A 16416-nucleotide genomic window follows, 5' to 3' on the forward strand; every position below is an offset into this window, starting at 1 on the left:
AACTTGATTCTGATCATTGTTTTCCCGGCGTTTCCAGTGTTCCTGGGGGACCCTACCCAGAGTGCCCTACACCACGTTCACCAATATCACTTAGTTCCATGGGTGACGTTTTGAAGCTTACATCCTTCCGCTAACATCTTAATTTAGCAGTGTGGTGGCTTCCCTGGTGGCACAGTGGTTGGAAATCCGCCTGCCAAGGTAGGGAACACAGGTTCAAGCCCCGGCCCGGGAAGATCCCACATGCCGCAGAGCAGCTAGGCCCGTGTGCCACAACTACTGAAGCCCGTGTGCCATAACTGCTGAAGCTTGCATTCCTGGAGCCTGTGCTGCACAACAAGAGAAGCCACCGCAATGAGAAGCCCTCACACCGCAAGGAAGAGTAGCCTCTGTTCGCGGCAACTAAAGAAAGCCCGCGCACAGCAACGGAGGACCCAACGCAGCCAAAAAATAATAAATTTATTTTTAAAACCCCAACAGTGTGCACTTTTTCCTTCTGAAAAGAATAACAAATCAGAAGAAACAGAAAACTAGAAATTTCTCTAGCATCAGGGACCTTGTGAAAAATCAATAAAAGGATATATATATGCAATGTCAGAATCTCTTTGCACACTTCAATTTTTGCATATTAACACAAATATAACAATACTGCCCCATATAGACCTCTGTATAAACATTAAAGGAAATATATGCATTATTTTTTCTTTTACTGCTTCTGAAGCACAGAATGCACAAGTCCCCCTGAAGACTTTCTGTCGTCACATGCGAGAACAAACGTCAGAGGTCGAGGCAGCCTCAGGTGCACTTTGTAATGCCTCTAGACACAATTGAAGGGAGTTGCAGGTAGATTGTTTGGTGACTCCCCGTGACCCTCCCACGGAGAAATAACTTACCCAAATAGCAGCTTTCTTACTCTTTGATCCAAACTGTCCTGAATCTTGCATGGTTTTAAAGGCACGACTAGGAACGGCTGAAAACTTTGTTCAGCACACACAAGATTACCAGTTGGCCTCTGAACACCTATTCTTTCTAAAGGACATAGTAAGAGCACCAAGTAGTGCCCCACCTGCACGTGGTCCCTAGTAACTCTGGAAATGCCCAGGATGGTCAAGTTCAAGAGTGAACCATTATCACATGTGGTAAGGGCGACAGGGTTTACTGATTTTAACCTGCTGGATTAATAACATCACCTTCCTCAATTGGGAAAAGTAACAACAAAACAACCAAGTAATACTTTCAAAGAACACTCATAGGGCAAAAGCCAGCTTTTCCCGCTAGATAAACCGAAAACAAGAAGCTCCACTGCTTTTTCTTAGCCTCTGGAAGGCAGTTCCCTTGACTAAAACATCATAGGATAATCAACAATATCCCATTCTATCCTACAGCACAGAACACTTATTCTTTTTTCCTCCTTGGTCATTGTGTTAACATCATGATCTGCTGTTGATGTGATTAAACGCTGTTGGGAAGGTGATGGGATTCTATTTCTTCTAGTAGCTTCTCAAGGTACTGAATCAAGACTCGTCTTTTGAACCTAAAAACGAAAAAGAAACTTTATTATCCAAAAGGTCCTCAAAGCATTTATGATGCGTGAGGCACCGTGTGGGATACAACGTGGGACTACTGGCCATTCACGTGGGAAATAGAAAATGTATGTCCGTGTAAAGATAGGGCTTAGCTAATACCGAGATTACCAGCTGAGAGCCTAAGCCCACCTCAGACTGTGAGGAGTGCAAAAGGCTCCACAGACCTGGATGAATGAGTTGGCCTCAGGTAGTATTGATCTAGACGCCTCTGCAGACAGCCGTAGCTATGACTGAGGGCCAGGGCTTAGGAAAGCAAGGCAGGACTTCCCTGGTGGCACAGTGGTTAAGAATCCTCCTGCCAATGCATGGGACACGGGTTCGAGCCCTGGTCTGGGAAGACGCCACATGCCCCAGAGCAACTAAGCCCATGAGCAACAACTACTGAGCCCGCGTGCCACAACTACTGAAGCCTGTGCACCTAGAGCCCGTGCTCCACAACAAGAGAAGCCACTGCAATGAGAAGCCGTCGCACTGCAATGAGAAGCCGTCGCACTGCAATGAAGAGTAGCCCGCGCTCGCTGCAACTAGGGAAAGCTCATGTGGAGCAACGAAGATCCAATGGAGCCAAATATTAATTAATTAATTAAAACAAAAAAGGAAAGCAAGGCAGAACCAATCCCTCCGCCTGTCTTGCACTGGGCACTCCTGCTTAAAAAAAACACAATGAAGAGTTCCTCTTTACACCCACCTTGCAGCTTCCTTGATGGTAAATTCAATAAATTGTTTCCTCACTTCAAGGGGTCCTTGCACTTCTTCAAGCAAAATGAAAATTCTTTCATACTCTGAAGATATTAAAAAAATTAGTATTTTTAAAAATATGGATGAAAAATAAAATTCAATCTTTACACATCATCAGTAATCATTCCTTGTGTGTGGAAAGTTAGGTATAGTTTGTATTTGAAACACTCAAATCAAGATATCCGCACATATCTGCTAGGGAAACTCTAAACACTAATTAAATGTGGTCTGCTGAATAATGGCCCCCCAAGTTGTCCATGTCCTAATTCTGAGAACCTGTGAACATGTTACCTTATATGGCAAAAGAGACCTTACTTTGCAGATGTGATTGAGTTATGGCTCTTGAGATGGGGAGATTATCCATGTTTATACATGTTGCCCAACGTAACCACAAATATCCTTATAAAAGGGAGGCAGTAGAGCTGGTCAGAAAGAAAAGATGTAGGGTGGGAGCAGAGGTTAGAGAGGAGAGAAGGGGCTAAGTTGCTGGCTTGAAGATGGAGGAAGGGCCCACGAGCGAAGGAACACAGGCAGCCTGTAGAAGCTGGAAGAGGCAAGGAAAAAGATTCTCCCTAGAGCCTGCAGAAGGAACCCTGGCCTGCCAACACCTTCATGCTAGCCCAGTGAAAATAATTTCAGATCTGACTTCCACAACTCTAAGATAATACAGTTTTGAGCCACGAAGTTTGTGATAACTTGTTACAGCAGCAAAAGGAAACTATTACAGTAAGTAAGGGGAAAGAGAGAGAGAAAGGTGTATTGGGTCTTTTTTAGGTAAAGCAAGAGGAATCATTTTAAATTATGTGAAAACCCAATACTTCCCAAAAATGCACCTCAAGAGATACCTTGAGAGGAACTTCCGGGAAGATGGCGGAAGAGTAAGACGCGGAGATCACCTTCCTCCCCACAGATACACCAGAAATACATCTACACATGGAACAACTCCTACAGAACACCTACTGAACGCTGGCAGAAGACCTCAGACCTCCCAAAAGGCAAGAAACCCCCCCACGTACCTGGGTAGGGCAAAAGAAAAAAGAATAAACAGAGACAAAAGGATAGGGACGGGACCTGCACCAGTGGGAGGGAGGTGTGAAGGAGGAAAAGTGTCCACACACTAGGAAGCCCCTTCGCGGGCGGAGGCTGCGGGTGGCAGACGGGGGCAGCTTCGGAGCCGCGGAGGAGAGCACAGCAACAGGGGTGCGGAGGGCAAAGCGGAGAGATTCCCGCACAGAGGATCAGGGCTGACCGACCGGCACTCACCAGCCCGAGAGGCTTGTCTGCTCCCCCGCCGGAGCGGGCGGGGCTGGGAGCTGAGGCTCCGGCTTAGGTCGGAGCACAGGGAGAGGACTGGGGTTGGCGGCGTGAACACTGCCTGCAGGGGGTTAGTGCGCCATACCTGGCCGGGAGGGAGTCCGGGGAAAAGTCTGGACCTGCCGAAGAGGCAAGAGACTTTTTCTTACCTCTTTGTTTCCTGGTGCGCGAGGAGAGGGGATAAAGAGCGCTGCTTCAAGGAGCTCCAGAGACAGGCCTGAGCCGCGGCTAAAAGCGTAGACCACAGAGACGGTCATGAGACGCTAAGGCTGCCGCTGCCGCCACCAAGAAGCCTGTGTGCGAGCACAGGGCACTATCCACACCCCCTTTCCCGGGAGCCTGTGCAGCCCGCCACTGGCAGGGTCCCGGGATCCAGGGACAACTCCCCCGGGAGAACGCACGGCGCGCCTCAGGCTGGTGCAACGTCACGCCGGCCTCTGCCGCCGCAGGCCCGCCCCGCACTCCGTGCCCCTCCCTCCCGCCGGCCTGAGTGAGCCAGAGCCCCCGAATCAGCGTCTCCTTTAACCCCGTCCTGTCTGAGCGAAGAACAGATGCCCTCAGGCGACCTACACGCAGAGGCGGGGCCAAATCCAAAGCTGAGCCCCTGGGAGCTGTGAGAATAAAGAAGAGAAAGGGAAATCTCTCCCAGCAGCCGCAGAAGCAGCGGATTAAAGCTCCACAATCAACTTGATGTACCTTGCAGCGGTGGAATACATGAATAGACAACGAATCATCCCAAATTAAGGAGGTGGACTTCGAGAGCAAGATTTATGATTTTTCCCCTTTTCCTTTTTTTGTGAGTGTGTATGTGTATGCTTCTGTGTGAGATTTTGTCTGTATAGCTTTGCTTCCACTATTTGTTCCAGGGTTCTATCCATCCATTTTTTGTTTTGGGTTTCTTTTTTTTCCTCTTAATAATTATTTATTTTAATAACTTTATTATATTTTATCTTAATTTTACTTTATCGTCTTTCTTTATTTTTTTCCTTCCTTCCTTGCTCCCTCCCTCCTTTCTTTCTTTCTTTCTACTTCTACTAATTCTTTCTACTTTTTCTCCCTTTTCTACTGAGCTGTGTGGATGAAAAGGCTCTTGGTGCTGCAGCCAGGAGTTAGTGCTGTGCCTCTGAGGTGGGAGAGCCAACTTCAGGACAGTGGTCCACAAGAGACCTCCCAGCTGCACATAATATCAGACGGCGAAAATCTCCCAGAGATCTCCATCTCAACACCAGCACCCAGCTTCACTCAACAACCAGCAAGCTACAGTGCTGGACATCCATGCCAAACAACTAGCAAAACAGGAACACAACCCCACCCATTAGCAGAGAGGCTGCCCAAAATCATAATAAGTCGACAGACACCCCAAAACACACCACCAGACGTGGACCTGCCCACCAGAAAGACAAGATCCAGTCCCATCCACCAGAACACAGGCACTAGTCCCCTCCACCAGAAAGCCTACACAACCCACTGAACCAATCTTAGCCACTGGAAACAGACACCAAAAACAACAGGAACTACGAACCTGCAGTCTGCGAAAAGGAGACCCCAAACACAGTAAGATCAGCAAAATGAGAAGACAGAAAAACACACAGCAGATGAAGGAGCAAGGGGAAAAACCACCAGACCTAACAAATGAAGAAGAAATAGGCAGTCTACCTGAAAAAGAATTCAGAATAATGATAGTAAAGATGATCCCAAATCTTGGAAATAGAATAGACAAAATGCAAGAAACATTTAACAAGGACCTAGAAGAACTAAAGATGAAACAAACAATGATGGACAACACAATAAATGAAATGAAAAATACTCTAGATGGGATCAATAGCAAAATAACTGAGGCAGAAGAACGGATAAGTGACCTGGAAGATAAAAGAGTGGAAATAACTACTGCAGAGCAGAATAAAGAAAAAAGAATGAAAAGAACTGAGGACAGTCACAAAGACCTCTGGGACAACATGAAATACACCAACATTCGAATTATAGGGGTTCCAGAAGAAGAAGAGAAAAAGAAAGGGACTGAGAAAATATTTGAAGAGGTTATAGTTGAAAACTTCCCTAATATGGGAAAGGAAATAGTTAATCAAGTCCAGGAAGCACAGAGAGTCCCATACAGGAAAAATCCAAGGAGAAATACACCAAGACATATATTAATCAAACTGTCAAAAATTAAATACAAAGAAAACATATTAAAAGCAGCAAGGGAAAAACAACAAATAACACACAAGGGAATCCCCATAAGGTTAACAGCTGATCTTTCAGCAGAAACTCTGCAAGCCAGAAGGGAGTGGCAGGACATATTGAAAGTGATGAAGGAGAAAAACCTGCAACCAAGATTACTCTACCCAGCAAGGATCTCATTCAGATTTGAAGGAGAAATTAAAACCTTTACAGATAAGCAAAAGCTGAGAGAGTTCAGCACCACCAAACCAGCTCTACAACAACTGCTAAAGGAACTTCTCTAGGCAAGAAACACAAGAGAAGGAAAAGACCTACAATAACGAACCCAAAACAATTAAGAGAATGGGAATAGGAACATACATATCGATAATTACCTTAAATGTAAATGGACTAAATACTCCCACCAAAAGACACAGATTGGCTGAATGGATACAAAAACAGGACCCATATATTTGCTGTCTACAAGAGACCCACTTCAGACCTAGAGACACATACAGACTGAAAGTAAGGGGATGGAAAAAGATATTTCATGCAAATGGAAACCAAAAGAAAGCTGGAGTAGCAATTCTCATATCAGACAAAATAGACTTTAAAATAAAGACTATTAGAAGAGACAAAGAAGGACACTACATAATGATCAAGGGATCGATCCAAGAAGAAGATATAACAATTGTAAATATTTATGCACCCAACATAGGAGCCCCTCAATAAATAAGGAAAATACTAACAGCCATAAAAGGGGAAATCGACAGTAACACATTCATAGTAGGGGACTTTAACACCCCACTTTCACCCATGGACAGATCATCCAAAATGAAAATAAATAAGGAAACACAAGCTTTAAATGATACATTAAACAACATGGACTTAATTGATATTTATAGGACATTCCATCCAAAAACAACAGAATACACATTTTTCTCTAGTGCTCATGGAACATTCTCCAGGATAGATCATATCTTGGGTCACAAATCAAGCCTTGGTAAATTTAAGAATATCGAAGTTGTATCAAGTATCTTTTCCGACCACAACGCTATGAGACTAGATATCAATTACAGGAAAAGATCTGTAAAATATACAAACACATGGAGGCTAAACAATACACTACTGAATAACGAAGTGATCACTGAAGAAATCAAAGAGGAAATCAAAAAATACCTAGAAACAAATGACAATGGACACACGACGACTCAAAATCTATGGGATGCAGCAAAAGCAGTTGTAAGAGGGAAGTTTATGGCAATACAATCCTACCTTAAGAAACAGGAAACATCTCGAATAAACAACCTAACCTTGCACCTAAAGCAATTAGAGAAAGAAGAACAAAAAAAGCCCAAAGTTAGCAGAAGGAAAGAAATCATAAAAATCAGATCAGAAAGAAATGAAGGAAACGATAGCAAAGATCAACAAAACTAAAAGCTGGTTCTTTGAGAAGATAAACAAAATTGATAAACCATTAGCCAGACTCATAAAGAAAAGAAGGGAGAAGACTGAAATCAATAGAATTAGAAATGAAAAAGGAGAAGTAACAACTGACACTGCAGAAATACAAAAGTTCATGAGAGATTACTACAAGCAACTCTATGCCAATAAAATGGACAACCTGGAAGAAATGGACAAATCCTTAGAAAGGCACAACCTGCCAAGACTGAATCAGGAAGAAATAGAAAATATGAACAGACCAATCACAAGCACTGAAATTGAAACTGTGATTAAAAATCTTTCAACAAACAAAAGCCCAGGACCAGATGGCTTCACAGATGAATTCTATCAAACATTTAGAGAAGAGCTAACACCTATCCTTCTCAAACTCTTCCAAAATATAGCAGAGGGAGGAACACTCCCAAACTCATTCTACGAAGCCAACATCACCCTGATATCAAAACCAGACAACGATGTCACAGAGAAAGAAAACTACTGGCCAATATCACTGATGAACATAGATGCAAAAATCCTCAACAAAATACTAGCAGACAGAATCCAACAGCACATTAAACGGATCATACACCATGATCAAGTGGGGTTTATTCCAGGAATGCAAGGATTCTTCAATATATGCAAATCAATCAACGTGATACCCCATATTAACAAACTGAAGGAGAAAAACCATATGATCATCTCAATAAATGCAGAGAAAGCCTCTGACAAAATTCAACACCCATTTATGATAAAAACCCTGCAGAAAGTAGGCATAGAGGGAAATTTCCTCAACATAATAAAGGCCATATATGAGAAACCCACAGCCAACATCATCCTCAATGGGGAAAAACTGAAAGCATTTCCACTAAGATCAGGAACAAGACAAGGTTGCCCACTCTCACCACTCTTATTCAACATAGTTTTGGAAGTTTTAGCCACAGCAATGAGAGAAGAAAAGGAAATAAAAGGACTCCAAATTGGAAAAGAAGAAGTAAAGCTGTCACTGTTTGCAGATGACACGACACTATACATAGAGAATCCTAAAGATGCTACCAGAAAACTGCTAGAGCTAATCAATGAATTTGGTAAAGTAGCAGGATACAAAATTAATGCACAGAAATCTCTGGCATTCCTATACACTGATGATGAAAAATCTGAAAGTGAAATCAAGAAAACACTCCCATTTACCATTGCAACAAAAAGAATAAAGTATCTAGGAATAAACCTACCTAAGGAGACAAAAGACCTGTATGCAGAAAATTATAAGACACTGATGAAAGAAATTAAAGACGATACAAATAGATGGAGAGATATTCCATGTTCTTGGATTGGAAGAATCAACATTGTGAAAATGACTATACTAGCCAAAGCAATCTACAGATTCAATGCAAAATGCAATCCCTATCAATCTACCACTGGCATTTTTCACAGAGTTAGAACAAAAAATTTCACAATTTTTATGGAAACACAAAAGACCCCGAATAGCCAAAGCAATCTTGAGAACGAAAAACGGAGCTGGAGGAATCAGGTTTCCTGACTTCAGACTATACTACAAAGCTACAGTAATCAAGACAGTATGGTACTGGCACAAAAACAAAAAGATCGACCAATGGAACAGGATAGAAAGCCCAGAGATAAACCCATGCACATATGGTCACCTTATCTTTGATAGAGGAGGCAGGAATGTACAGTGGAGAAAGGACAGCCTCTTCAATAAGTGGTGCTGGGAAAACTGGACAGGTACATGTAAAAGTATGAGATTAGATCACTCCCTAACACAATATACAAAAATAAGCTCAAAATGGATTAAAGACCTAAATGTAAGGCCAGACACTATCAAACTCTTAGAGGAAAACATAGGCAGGACACTCTATGACATAAATCACAGCAAGGTCCTTTTTGACCCACCTCCTAGAGAAATGGAAATAAAAACAAAAATAAACAAATGGGACCTAATGAAACTTCAAAGCTTTTGCACAGCAAAGGAAACCATAAACAAGACCGAAAGACAACCCTCAGAATGGGAGAAAATATTTGCAAATGAAGCAACTGACAAAGGATTAATCTCCAAAATTTATAAGCAGCTCATGCAGCTTAATAAGAAAAAAACAAACAGCACAATCCAAAAATGGGCAGAAGACCTAAATAGACATTTCTCCAAAGAAAATATACAGACTGCCAACAAACACATGAAAGAATGCTCAACATCACTAATCATTAGAGAAATGCAAATTAAAACTACAATGAGATATCATCTCACACCAGTCAGAATGGCCGTCATCAAAAAATCTAGAAACAATAAATGCTGGAGAGGGTGTGGAGAAAAGGGAACCCTCTTACACTGTTGGTGGGAATGTAAATTGATACAGCCACTGTGGAGAACAGTATGGAGGTTCCTTAAAAAACTACAAATAGAACTACCATATGACCCAGCACTCCCGCTACAGTGCATATACCCTGGGAAGACCATAATTCAAAAAGAATCATGTACCAAAATGTTCACTGCAGCTCTATTTACAATAGCCTGGAGATGGAAACAACCTAAGTGTCCATCATCGGATGAATGGATAAAGAAGATGTGGCACATATATACAATGGAATATTACTCAGCCATAAAAAGAAACGAAATTGAGCTATTTGTAATGAGGTGGATAGACCTAGAGTCTGTCATACAGAGTGAAGTAAGTCAGAAAGAGAGAGACAACTACCATATGCTAACACATATATATGGAATTAAGAAAAAAAATGTCATGGAGAACCTAGGGGTAAAACAGGAATAAAGACACAGACTTACTGGAGAATGGACTTGAGGATATGGAGAGGGGGAAGGGTAAACTGTGACAAATCGAGAGAGAGGCATGGACATGTATACACTACCAAACGTAAAGTAGATAGCTAGTGGGAAGCAGCCGCATAGCACAGGGAGATTAGCTCAGTGCTTTGTGACCGCCTGGAGGGGTGGGATAGGGAGGGTGGGAGGGAGGGAGACGCAAGCGGGAAGTGATATGGGAACATATGTATATATATAACTGATTCATTTTGTTGTGAAGCTGAAACTAACATACCATTACAAAGCAATTAAACTCCAATAAAATAGAAAAGAGATACCTTGAATCTATTGTGAATCCTTAACGGAAAGGGACCTCCATTATATTATTGATAGATGGTCTTTCACTACTTACTTCGCCCAAATCTTCGAACTTCCTTCATTAACTGGTGTTTTATATCAGCATTGATTCCTTGTGCCATAGCAGAAGTTACTTGTGATGTATTTGGCCCAGTTTCCAAAGCAGATGTTACCGAGACTTTTCGATCATCTACAGAGACGCTGCTGTTCTTGGTTCCTCCTATGACTGCATTACTACCAGGACTGTGCATCAGGTCATCTTTCCTGAGACTAGTGAAATCATCAGACAGGGAATCCACTTGGGCGGGCGGGATACTATCTCCTGCCATAGTCATAAGCTCTGGGGCAGCGGATTTTGACAGGAAGCCATCGGGTGAGATTTGACCATTTTCCATCTTCTCATGAACATCGTGAGTGACAGTAACATCTGGAAACCAAATTAACAAGTGGAGCTGTGACGTAGGTGCATTATGGCAACCCCACAGGGACCACCCGGTGCTCCTCAGTTTTGAGGAAGTTGTTTCATAAAGCAAGAGGATGTACCAGATGGAGCCTGAGACCCCTCAAATTGGGCTCAGGAAGGTAATACGACAAACGCACTTTCTTCTCTTCGTGGCACCATGAACACATATGGAAACCAAGTAAGACAGTACAACGAATAAAGAGGCTCAGGTCCCTGGTGCTGAGGGCTGAGCTGCAGCTCGTGCTTTACAAGCTGAAAAGCAGCCAGTCTCACTTGGTGGCATGATTTCTGTCCTTTACCTATGAAATGCCATGCTCTACCGAGCTTGACGTCAGATTACATGGCCCCCCCGCCAAACTCCCGCCTCTCTCCCTCCGAAGTTCTGAGGAAACACAGGTGGTGGCCACTAGACCTGAAGGCTCTGTATGGCCCCCGTCACCCCACCCCAAATCCCTGTCAGTATAAGATCTTCCTCATGCATCTTTTCTCTCCCAGAAACCTGAGTTTCTTTTTACTCCAGGTCTGACACCTCTTCTCCATTGACTCGTCCTGCTCTGTGCCGGACGCCGTGCCAGGAGCCGGGGAGCGGCAGCCAACAGGACAGACGCCAGCAGCCCCCGCCCTTATGGAGCTTCCATGCTCATGGGGAGGCCAGGCAGTAGGTGCGCAATGATGCAACAAAATTATTACAGTTGGAATTCGTGTTAGGGAAGAAGCAAGCAGGGATGGGACAGAGAGCAGGAGGGGGAGCCCCAGCGGACCACGTGGTCGGGAAGACCCTCCTGAGGAGGTGTCCTTTGGGCAGAGCCTGGAGGAGGAGAGAGAGCCGGCCTGTGCACATGCAGAGGAAGAGCTCCAGGCTGCGGCAAGGGCACGTGCAGAGCCCCGGGGAGGGGACTGGCCAGGGAGCCCAGAGCAAAGGACAGAGGCAGAGAGAGCAAGGAGGAGATGACAGGCCACGTGTTAGGAGAGGATGGCGGGCCCAGGTCGTGCACAGCTGGGAGACCAGGGTCGGGAGCTCAGACTGTGTTCTGAGTGCCTAGGAAAGGTGATGATGGGTCTTCAGCATGGATGTGGCGTGATCTCATTTCTGTGTTGGCGTGATCACTCCAGCTACAGGGTTAGACAGTGAGGGTCAGACTCTAGCAAGAATAGGAATCAGATCAGATAAGAAGCTATTGGAGTAGCTTGGTGAAAGATCATGTCAGAGGGGAGTAGACAGAGAAAAAATGGTGGGATTCAGGAATCTTTACAATAATATTTACAGGGAAAACGACAAGGGTAAGCAGAAAAAAAGAATGAAAGCGGGTTACAAATATGAGAGGAAAACCAGTAGGTCACAGAGTATAGCAATCCAAGAAAGTTTCCATGAAGGAGAGAGTGAACAACTGCGTCAAATATGGCTGAGAAATTAATAGCAATCTCAGCCAAAACTAGCGAGATTGATGAGAACAGCTTCAGTAAAGTGTAGGAGGCAGAATCCAGACTCTACTGGGTAAGACCATGAAGAGGAGGTGAGAACAGTCATTCTTACCATCTTCCATGGACATGGATGAGGCCCAAACAGAGGCTCCTCCTTCTTCTTCCTGTTTCACGGACAGCAGGTCCATACTCAGCTTTTCCTTAGATGAAGAAGGATTCTCGGGTTCTCCACAAAGTTCCATTTGGTTTTCAGGCCCTACAATAAACTCCACTTCATCACTCATCATTTACTGAGAAACATCAATGCACATGTTCCATTTGCAACAAAACTCCAACAATCACAAAGTTGCAAACAGTTTGCATATGTATATATAACCAAGAAGTTGAATCATTAATTTGAGTTTTCACCATGGTCTAATATTTTACCATACCTCAACAAATACTCTTTTCAGAAAATGCAACTGAATTTTAATCCAGTCTATAGTTTAAAACAGGAGGAAGCTGGGACTTCCCTGGTGGTCCCGTGGTTAAGACCCCGCCTTCCAAAGCAGGGAGTGCAGGTTCAATCCCTGGTCAGGGACTAAGATGCCACATGCTTTGGGGCAACTAAGCCCATGCACCACAACTACTGAGCCCCACGCACCACAACCTGAGAGCCCGCGTGCTGCAACTACAGAGCCCATGCGCTCTGGAGCCCATGCGCCACAACTAGAGAGCCCACATGCTACAACTACTGAGCCTGCACACCCTGAAGCCCATGCACCACAACTAGGGAGAAGCCCGAGTGCCGCAATGAAGAGCCCATGCACCACAATGAAAGATCCCACATCCCGCAGCTAAGACCCGATGCCACCAAAAATGAATAAATGAATAAGTAAATAAATAAATATTTTTTAAATAAGTAAATAAATAAAAATTTTCAAAGGATGAAGCTAATACACAAGGTGCTGTCCACAGCCAAACACGGTGTAACCATGAGTAATCAGAATGCTTGGGGAATGGGCAACTCTCAACAAAAAAGGGCATTACTTTTCTAAGGGGAAATAATTCCCTTTCTTTGTCCTCATTTTATTTTATTTATTTTTCAAATCAGTTTACAGTGGTTTTTTCCTTTGTATTTATTTATTTTTCGGCTGTGTTGCGTCTTCGCTGCTGCGACCGGGCTTTCTCTAGTTGCGACGAGCGAGGGCTTCTCTTGTTGCAGAGCACGGGCTTCTAGGCATGTGGGCTTCAGTAATTGTAGCACACAGGCTCAGTAGTTGTGGCTCGCAGCCTGTAGAGCACAGGCTCAGTAGTTGTGGCGCACGGGCTTAATTGCTCCGCGGCATGTGGGATCTTCCCAGACTATGGATCAAACCCGTGTCTCCTGCACTGGCAGGCAGATTCTCATCCACTGTGCCTCTTTGTCCTCATTTTAGAAGGCCAATATAAACTGATAACAACATCTCACAAGGACATTTGAAGAAAAGAAAACTATAGGTCTTTATACTAATATCTCTCCTGAACTTAGACCCAATAATCCTAAACCAACGAATAGTAAAATACAATAATATATAAAAAGGATATACATCCTGTCTTGATGAGGGTATACTGCAGGGAGGTAAGATTGGTTTAAAATTCAAAAATCAATGTAATGCTTAACAACACTTAACAACAACAACAAACCAAGGGAAAACCTTATGATCACTTCTATAGATGGGTTAAATTTCAGCACCTATTCATGATAAAAAACTATCCACAATCTAGAATAGAAGGCAACTTCCTTAATCTGATAAAGTGTATCTACCCCCTAAAAATCTATAGCAAATGTCACACTTAATGATGAAATATCAAACATTTCTCCCTGCGTTTGGAAAACAGGATGTTCACTATCCATCAACAATTTACTGATGGTTCTAAAAAGTGAAGTATTACCAGGAAATTATAATAGTTGTAAAGTTTGGAAAGGAAAAAGTAAAACTGTCATTATTCACAGATGGCATTACATAGAATACGCAAAAGAATATAAAATCATTAGAGTTAATAAGTGAACTTAATCAACTTATCAGTTATAATAAAAACCACTTTGTGGTTATTATTATTACCAGTTTTCTATTCCCATATAATAGCAACAAATAATTAGAATATGAAATTTTGAATACCATTGATAATAGTATCAAAAACATCAAATATCTAAGTAAATAGTGCTAGAGCACAACACAAAAAGTATAAAACATCACTGAGAGAAAATAAAGACCTCAGGAAACAGAAAGAAATACTTTTTGCATGGATTGCAAGATTCATTATTGAGTCGTTACTGTCAATTCTCTCCAAAATGATCTCTACTAATCCAATTTAAAATCCCACCATGAGAAAAGACGGCCTCTTCAATAAGTGGTGCTGGGAAAACTGGACAGCTACATGTAAAAGAATGAAATTAGAACACTCCCTAACACCATACACAAAAATAAACTCAAAATGGATTAGAAACCTAAATGTAAGGCCAGACTCTATCAAACTCTTAGAGGAAAACATACGCAGAACACTCTATGACATAAATCACAGCAAGATCCTTTTTGACCCACCTCCTAGAGAAATGGCAATAAAAAGAAAAATAAACAAATGGGACCTAATGAAACTTCAAAGCTTTTGCACAGCAAAGGAAACCATAAAAAAGACGAAAGGACGAAAAGACAACCCCCAGAATGGGAGAAGATATTTGCAAACTGGCAAAGGATTAATCTCCCCAATATACAAGCAGCTCATGCAGCTCAATATCAAAAAAACAAAAAACCCAATCCAAAAATGGGCGGAAGACCTAAACAGACATTTCTCCAAAGAAGATATACAGATTGCCAACAAACACAGGAAAGGATGCTCAACATCACTAATCATTAGAGAAATGCAAATCAAAACTACAATGAGATATCACCTCACACCAGTCAGAATGGCCATCATCAAAAAATCTAGAAACAATAAATGCTGGAGAGGGTGTGGAGAAAAGGGAACCCTCTTGCACTGTTGGTGGGAATGTAAATTGATACAGCCATTATGGAGAACAGTATGGAGGTTCCTTAAAAAACTAAAAATAGAACTACCATATGACCCAGCAATCCCACTACTGGGCATATACCCTGAGAAAACCATAATTCAAAAAGATACATGTACCACAATGTTCACTGCAGCAGTATTTACAAAAGCCAGGACGTGGAAGAAAGCTAAATGTCCACTGACAGATGAATGGATAAAGACGACGGGGCACACATACACAATGGAATATTACTCAGCCATAAAAAGGAACGAAATTGAGTTATTTGTAGTGAGGTGGATGGACCTGGAGTCTGTCATACACGGTGAAGTAAGTCAGAAAGAGAAAAGAAAATACCATATGTATATATATGGAATCTAGAAAAATGGTACTGATGAACCTAGTGGTAGGGCAGGAGTAAAGATGCAGATGTTGAGAACGGACTTGAGGACACAGGGGAGAAGGGGAGGCTGGGGCAAAGTGAGAGAGTAGCACTGACATACATACACTACCAAATGTAAAGTGGATGGCTGGTGGGAAGCTGCTGCATAGCACTGGGAGATCAGCTTGGTGCTTTGTGACCACCTAGAGGGGTGGGATAGGGAGGGTGGGAGGGAGCCTCAAGAGGGAGGAGATATGAGGATATATGTATATGTATAGCTGATTCACTTTGTTTTACAGCAGAAACTAACACAACATTGTAAAGCAAATATACTCCAATAAAGATTAAGAAGAAAAAGAAAGAAAAAGAAAATAAAATCCCACCATGTTGCATTTCGGTGAAAATTGACAAGCTGATAGTAAAAAGTGTATGGAAATTAAAGGGCTTAGAATAGCTAAGACAAACTTTAAGAAAAACAACAAAGTTGGAGGACACGCACTACCAGATTTGAAGACTTGCTACAAAAGTACTGTAATTAAAACAGTCTAGTAATGGAGCAAGGATAGGCCAATACACGAATGGAAGAAGACAGAGAATCTAGACACAGATCTGGAAATATGCTAAACAGCTGAATTTATGACACAAGGTCCCCTGCCAACCACTGTGGATAAGATAGTGTTTTTAATATGTCCAGTTATGTACACGGGAAAAAAATAAAGCTTGCTTCTTACGTCATCCCATTCCACAAAAATTTATTAGAGATGAATGGGAGATCTGGTGGAA

At 42.6% G+C, this 16416-nt stretch overlaps 1 protein-coding gene across 1 annotated transcript in view; it reads right to left on the reverse strand.

Annotated features, from left to right (window-relative positions):
* Nucleotides 1–439: 439 nt before the first annotated feature.
* The window catches only part of LOC116747837 (integrator complex subunit 6-like), a 39602-nt gene continuing 23625 nt past the window's right edge, over nucleotides 440–16416 (reverse strand). The window contains exons 4-7 of the mRNA XM_032620387.1: nucleotides 12357–12500; nucleotides 10415–10786; nucleotides 2272–2365; nucleotides 440–1531 (exon numbers count right to left, since the gene is read on the reverse strand). Of these exons, the coding sequence (XP_032476278.1) occupies nucleotides 1450–1531; nucleotides 2272–2365; nucleotides 10415–10786; nucleotides 12357–12486 (678 nt within the window). The 5' untranslated portion in view covers nucleotides 12487–12500 and the 3' untranslated portion in view covers nucleotides 440–1449. The remainder of the gene's footprint in view (nucleotides 1532–2271; nucleotides 2366–10414; nucleotides 10787–12356; nucleotides 12501–16416) is intronic.

Source organism: Phocoena sinus, chromosome X (assembly GCF_008692025.1).
Source record: "Phocoena sinus isolate mPhoSin1 chromosome X, mPhoSin1.pri, whole genome shotgun sequence".
NCBI classification, from domain to species: Eukaryota; Metazoa; Chordata; class Mammalia; order Artiodactyla; family Phocoenidae; genus Phocoena; species Phocoena sinus.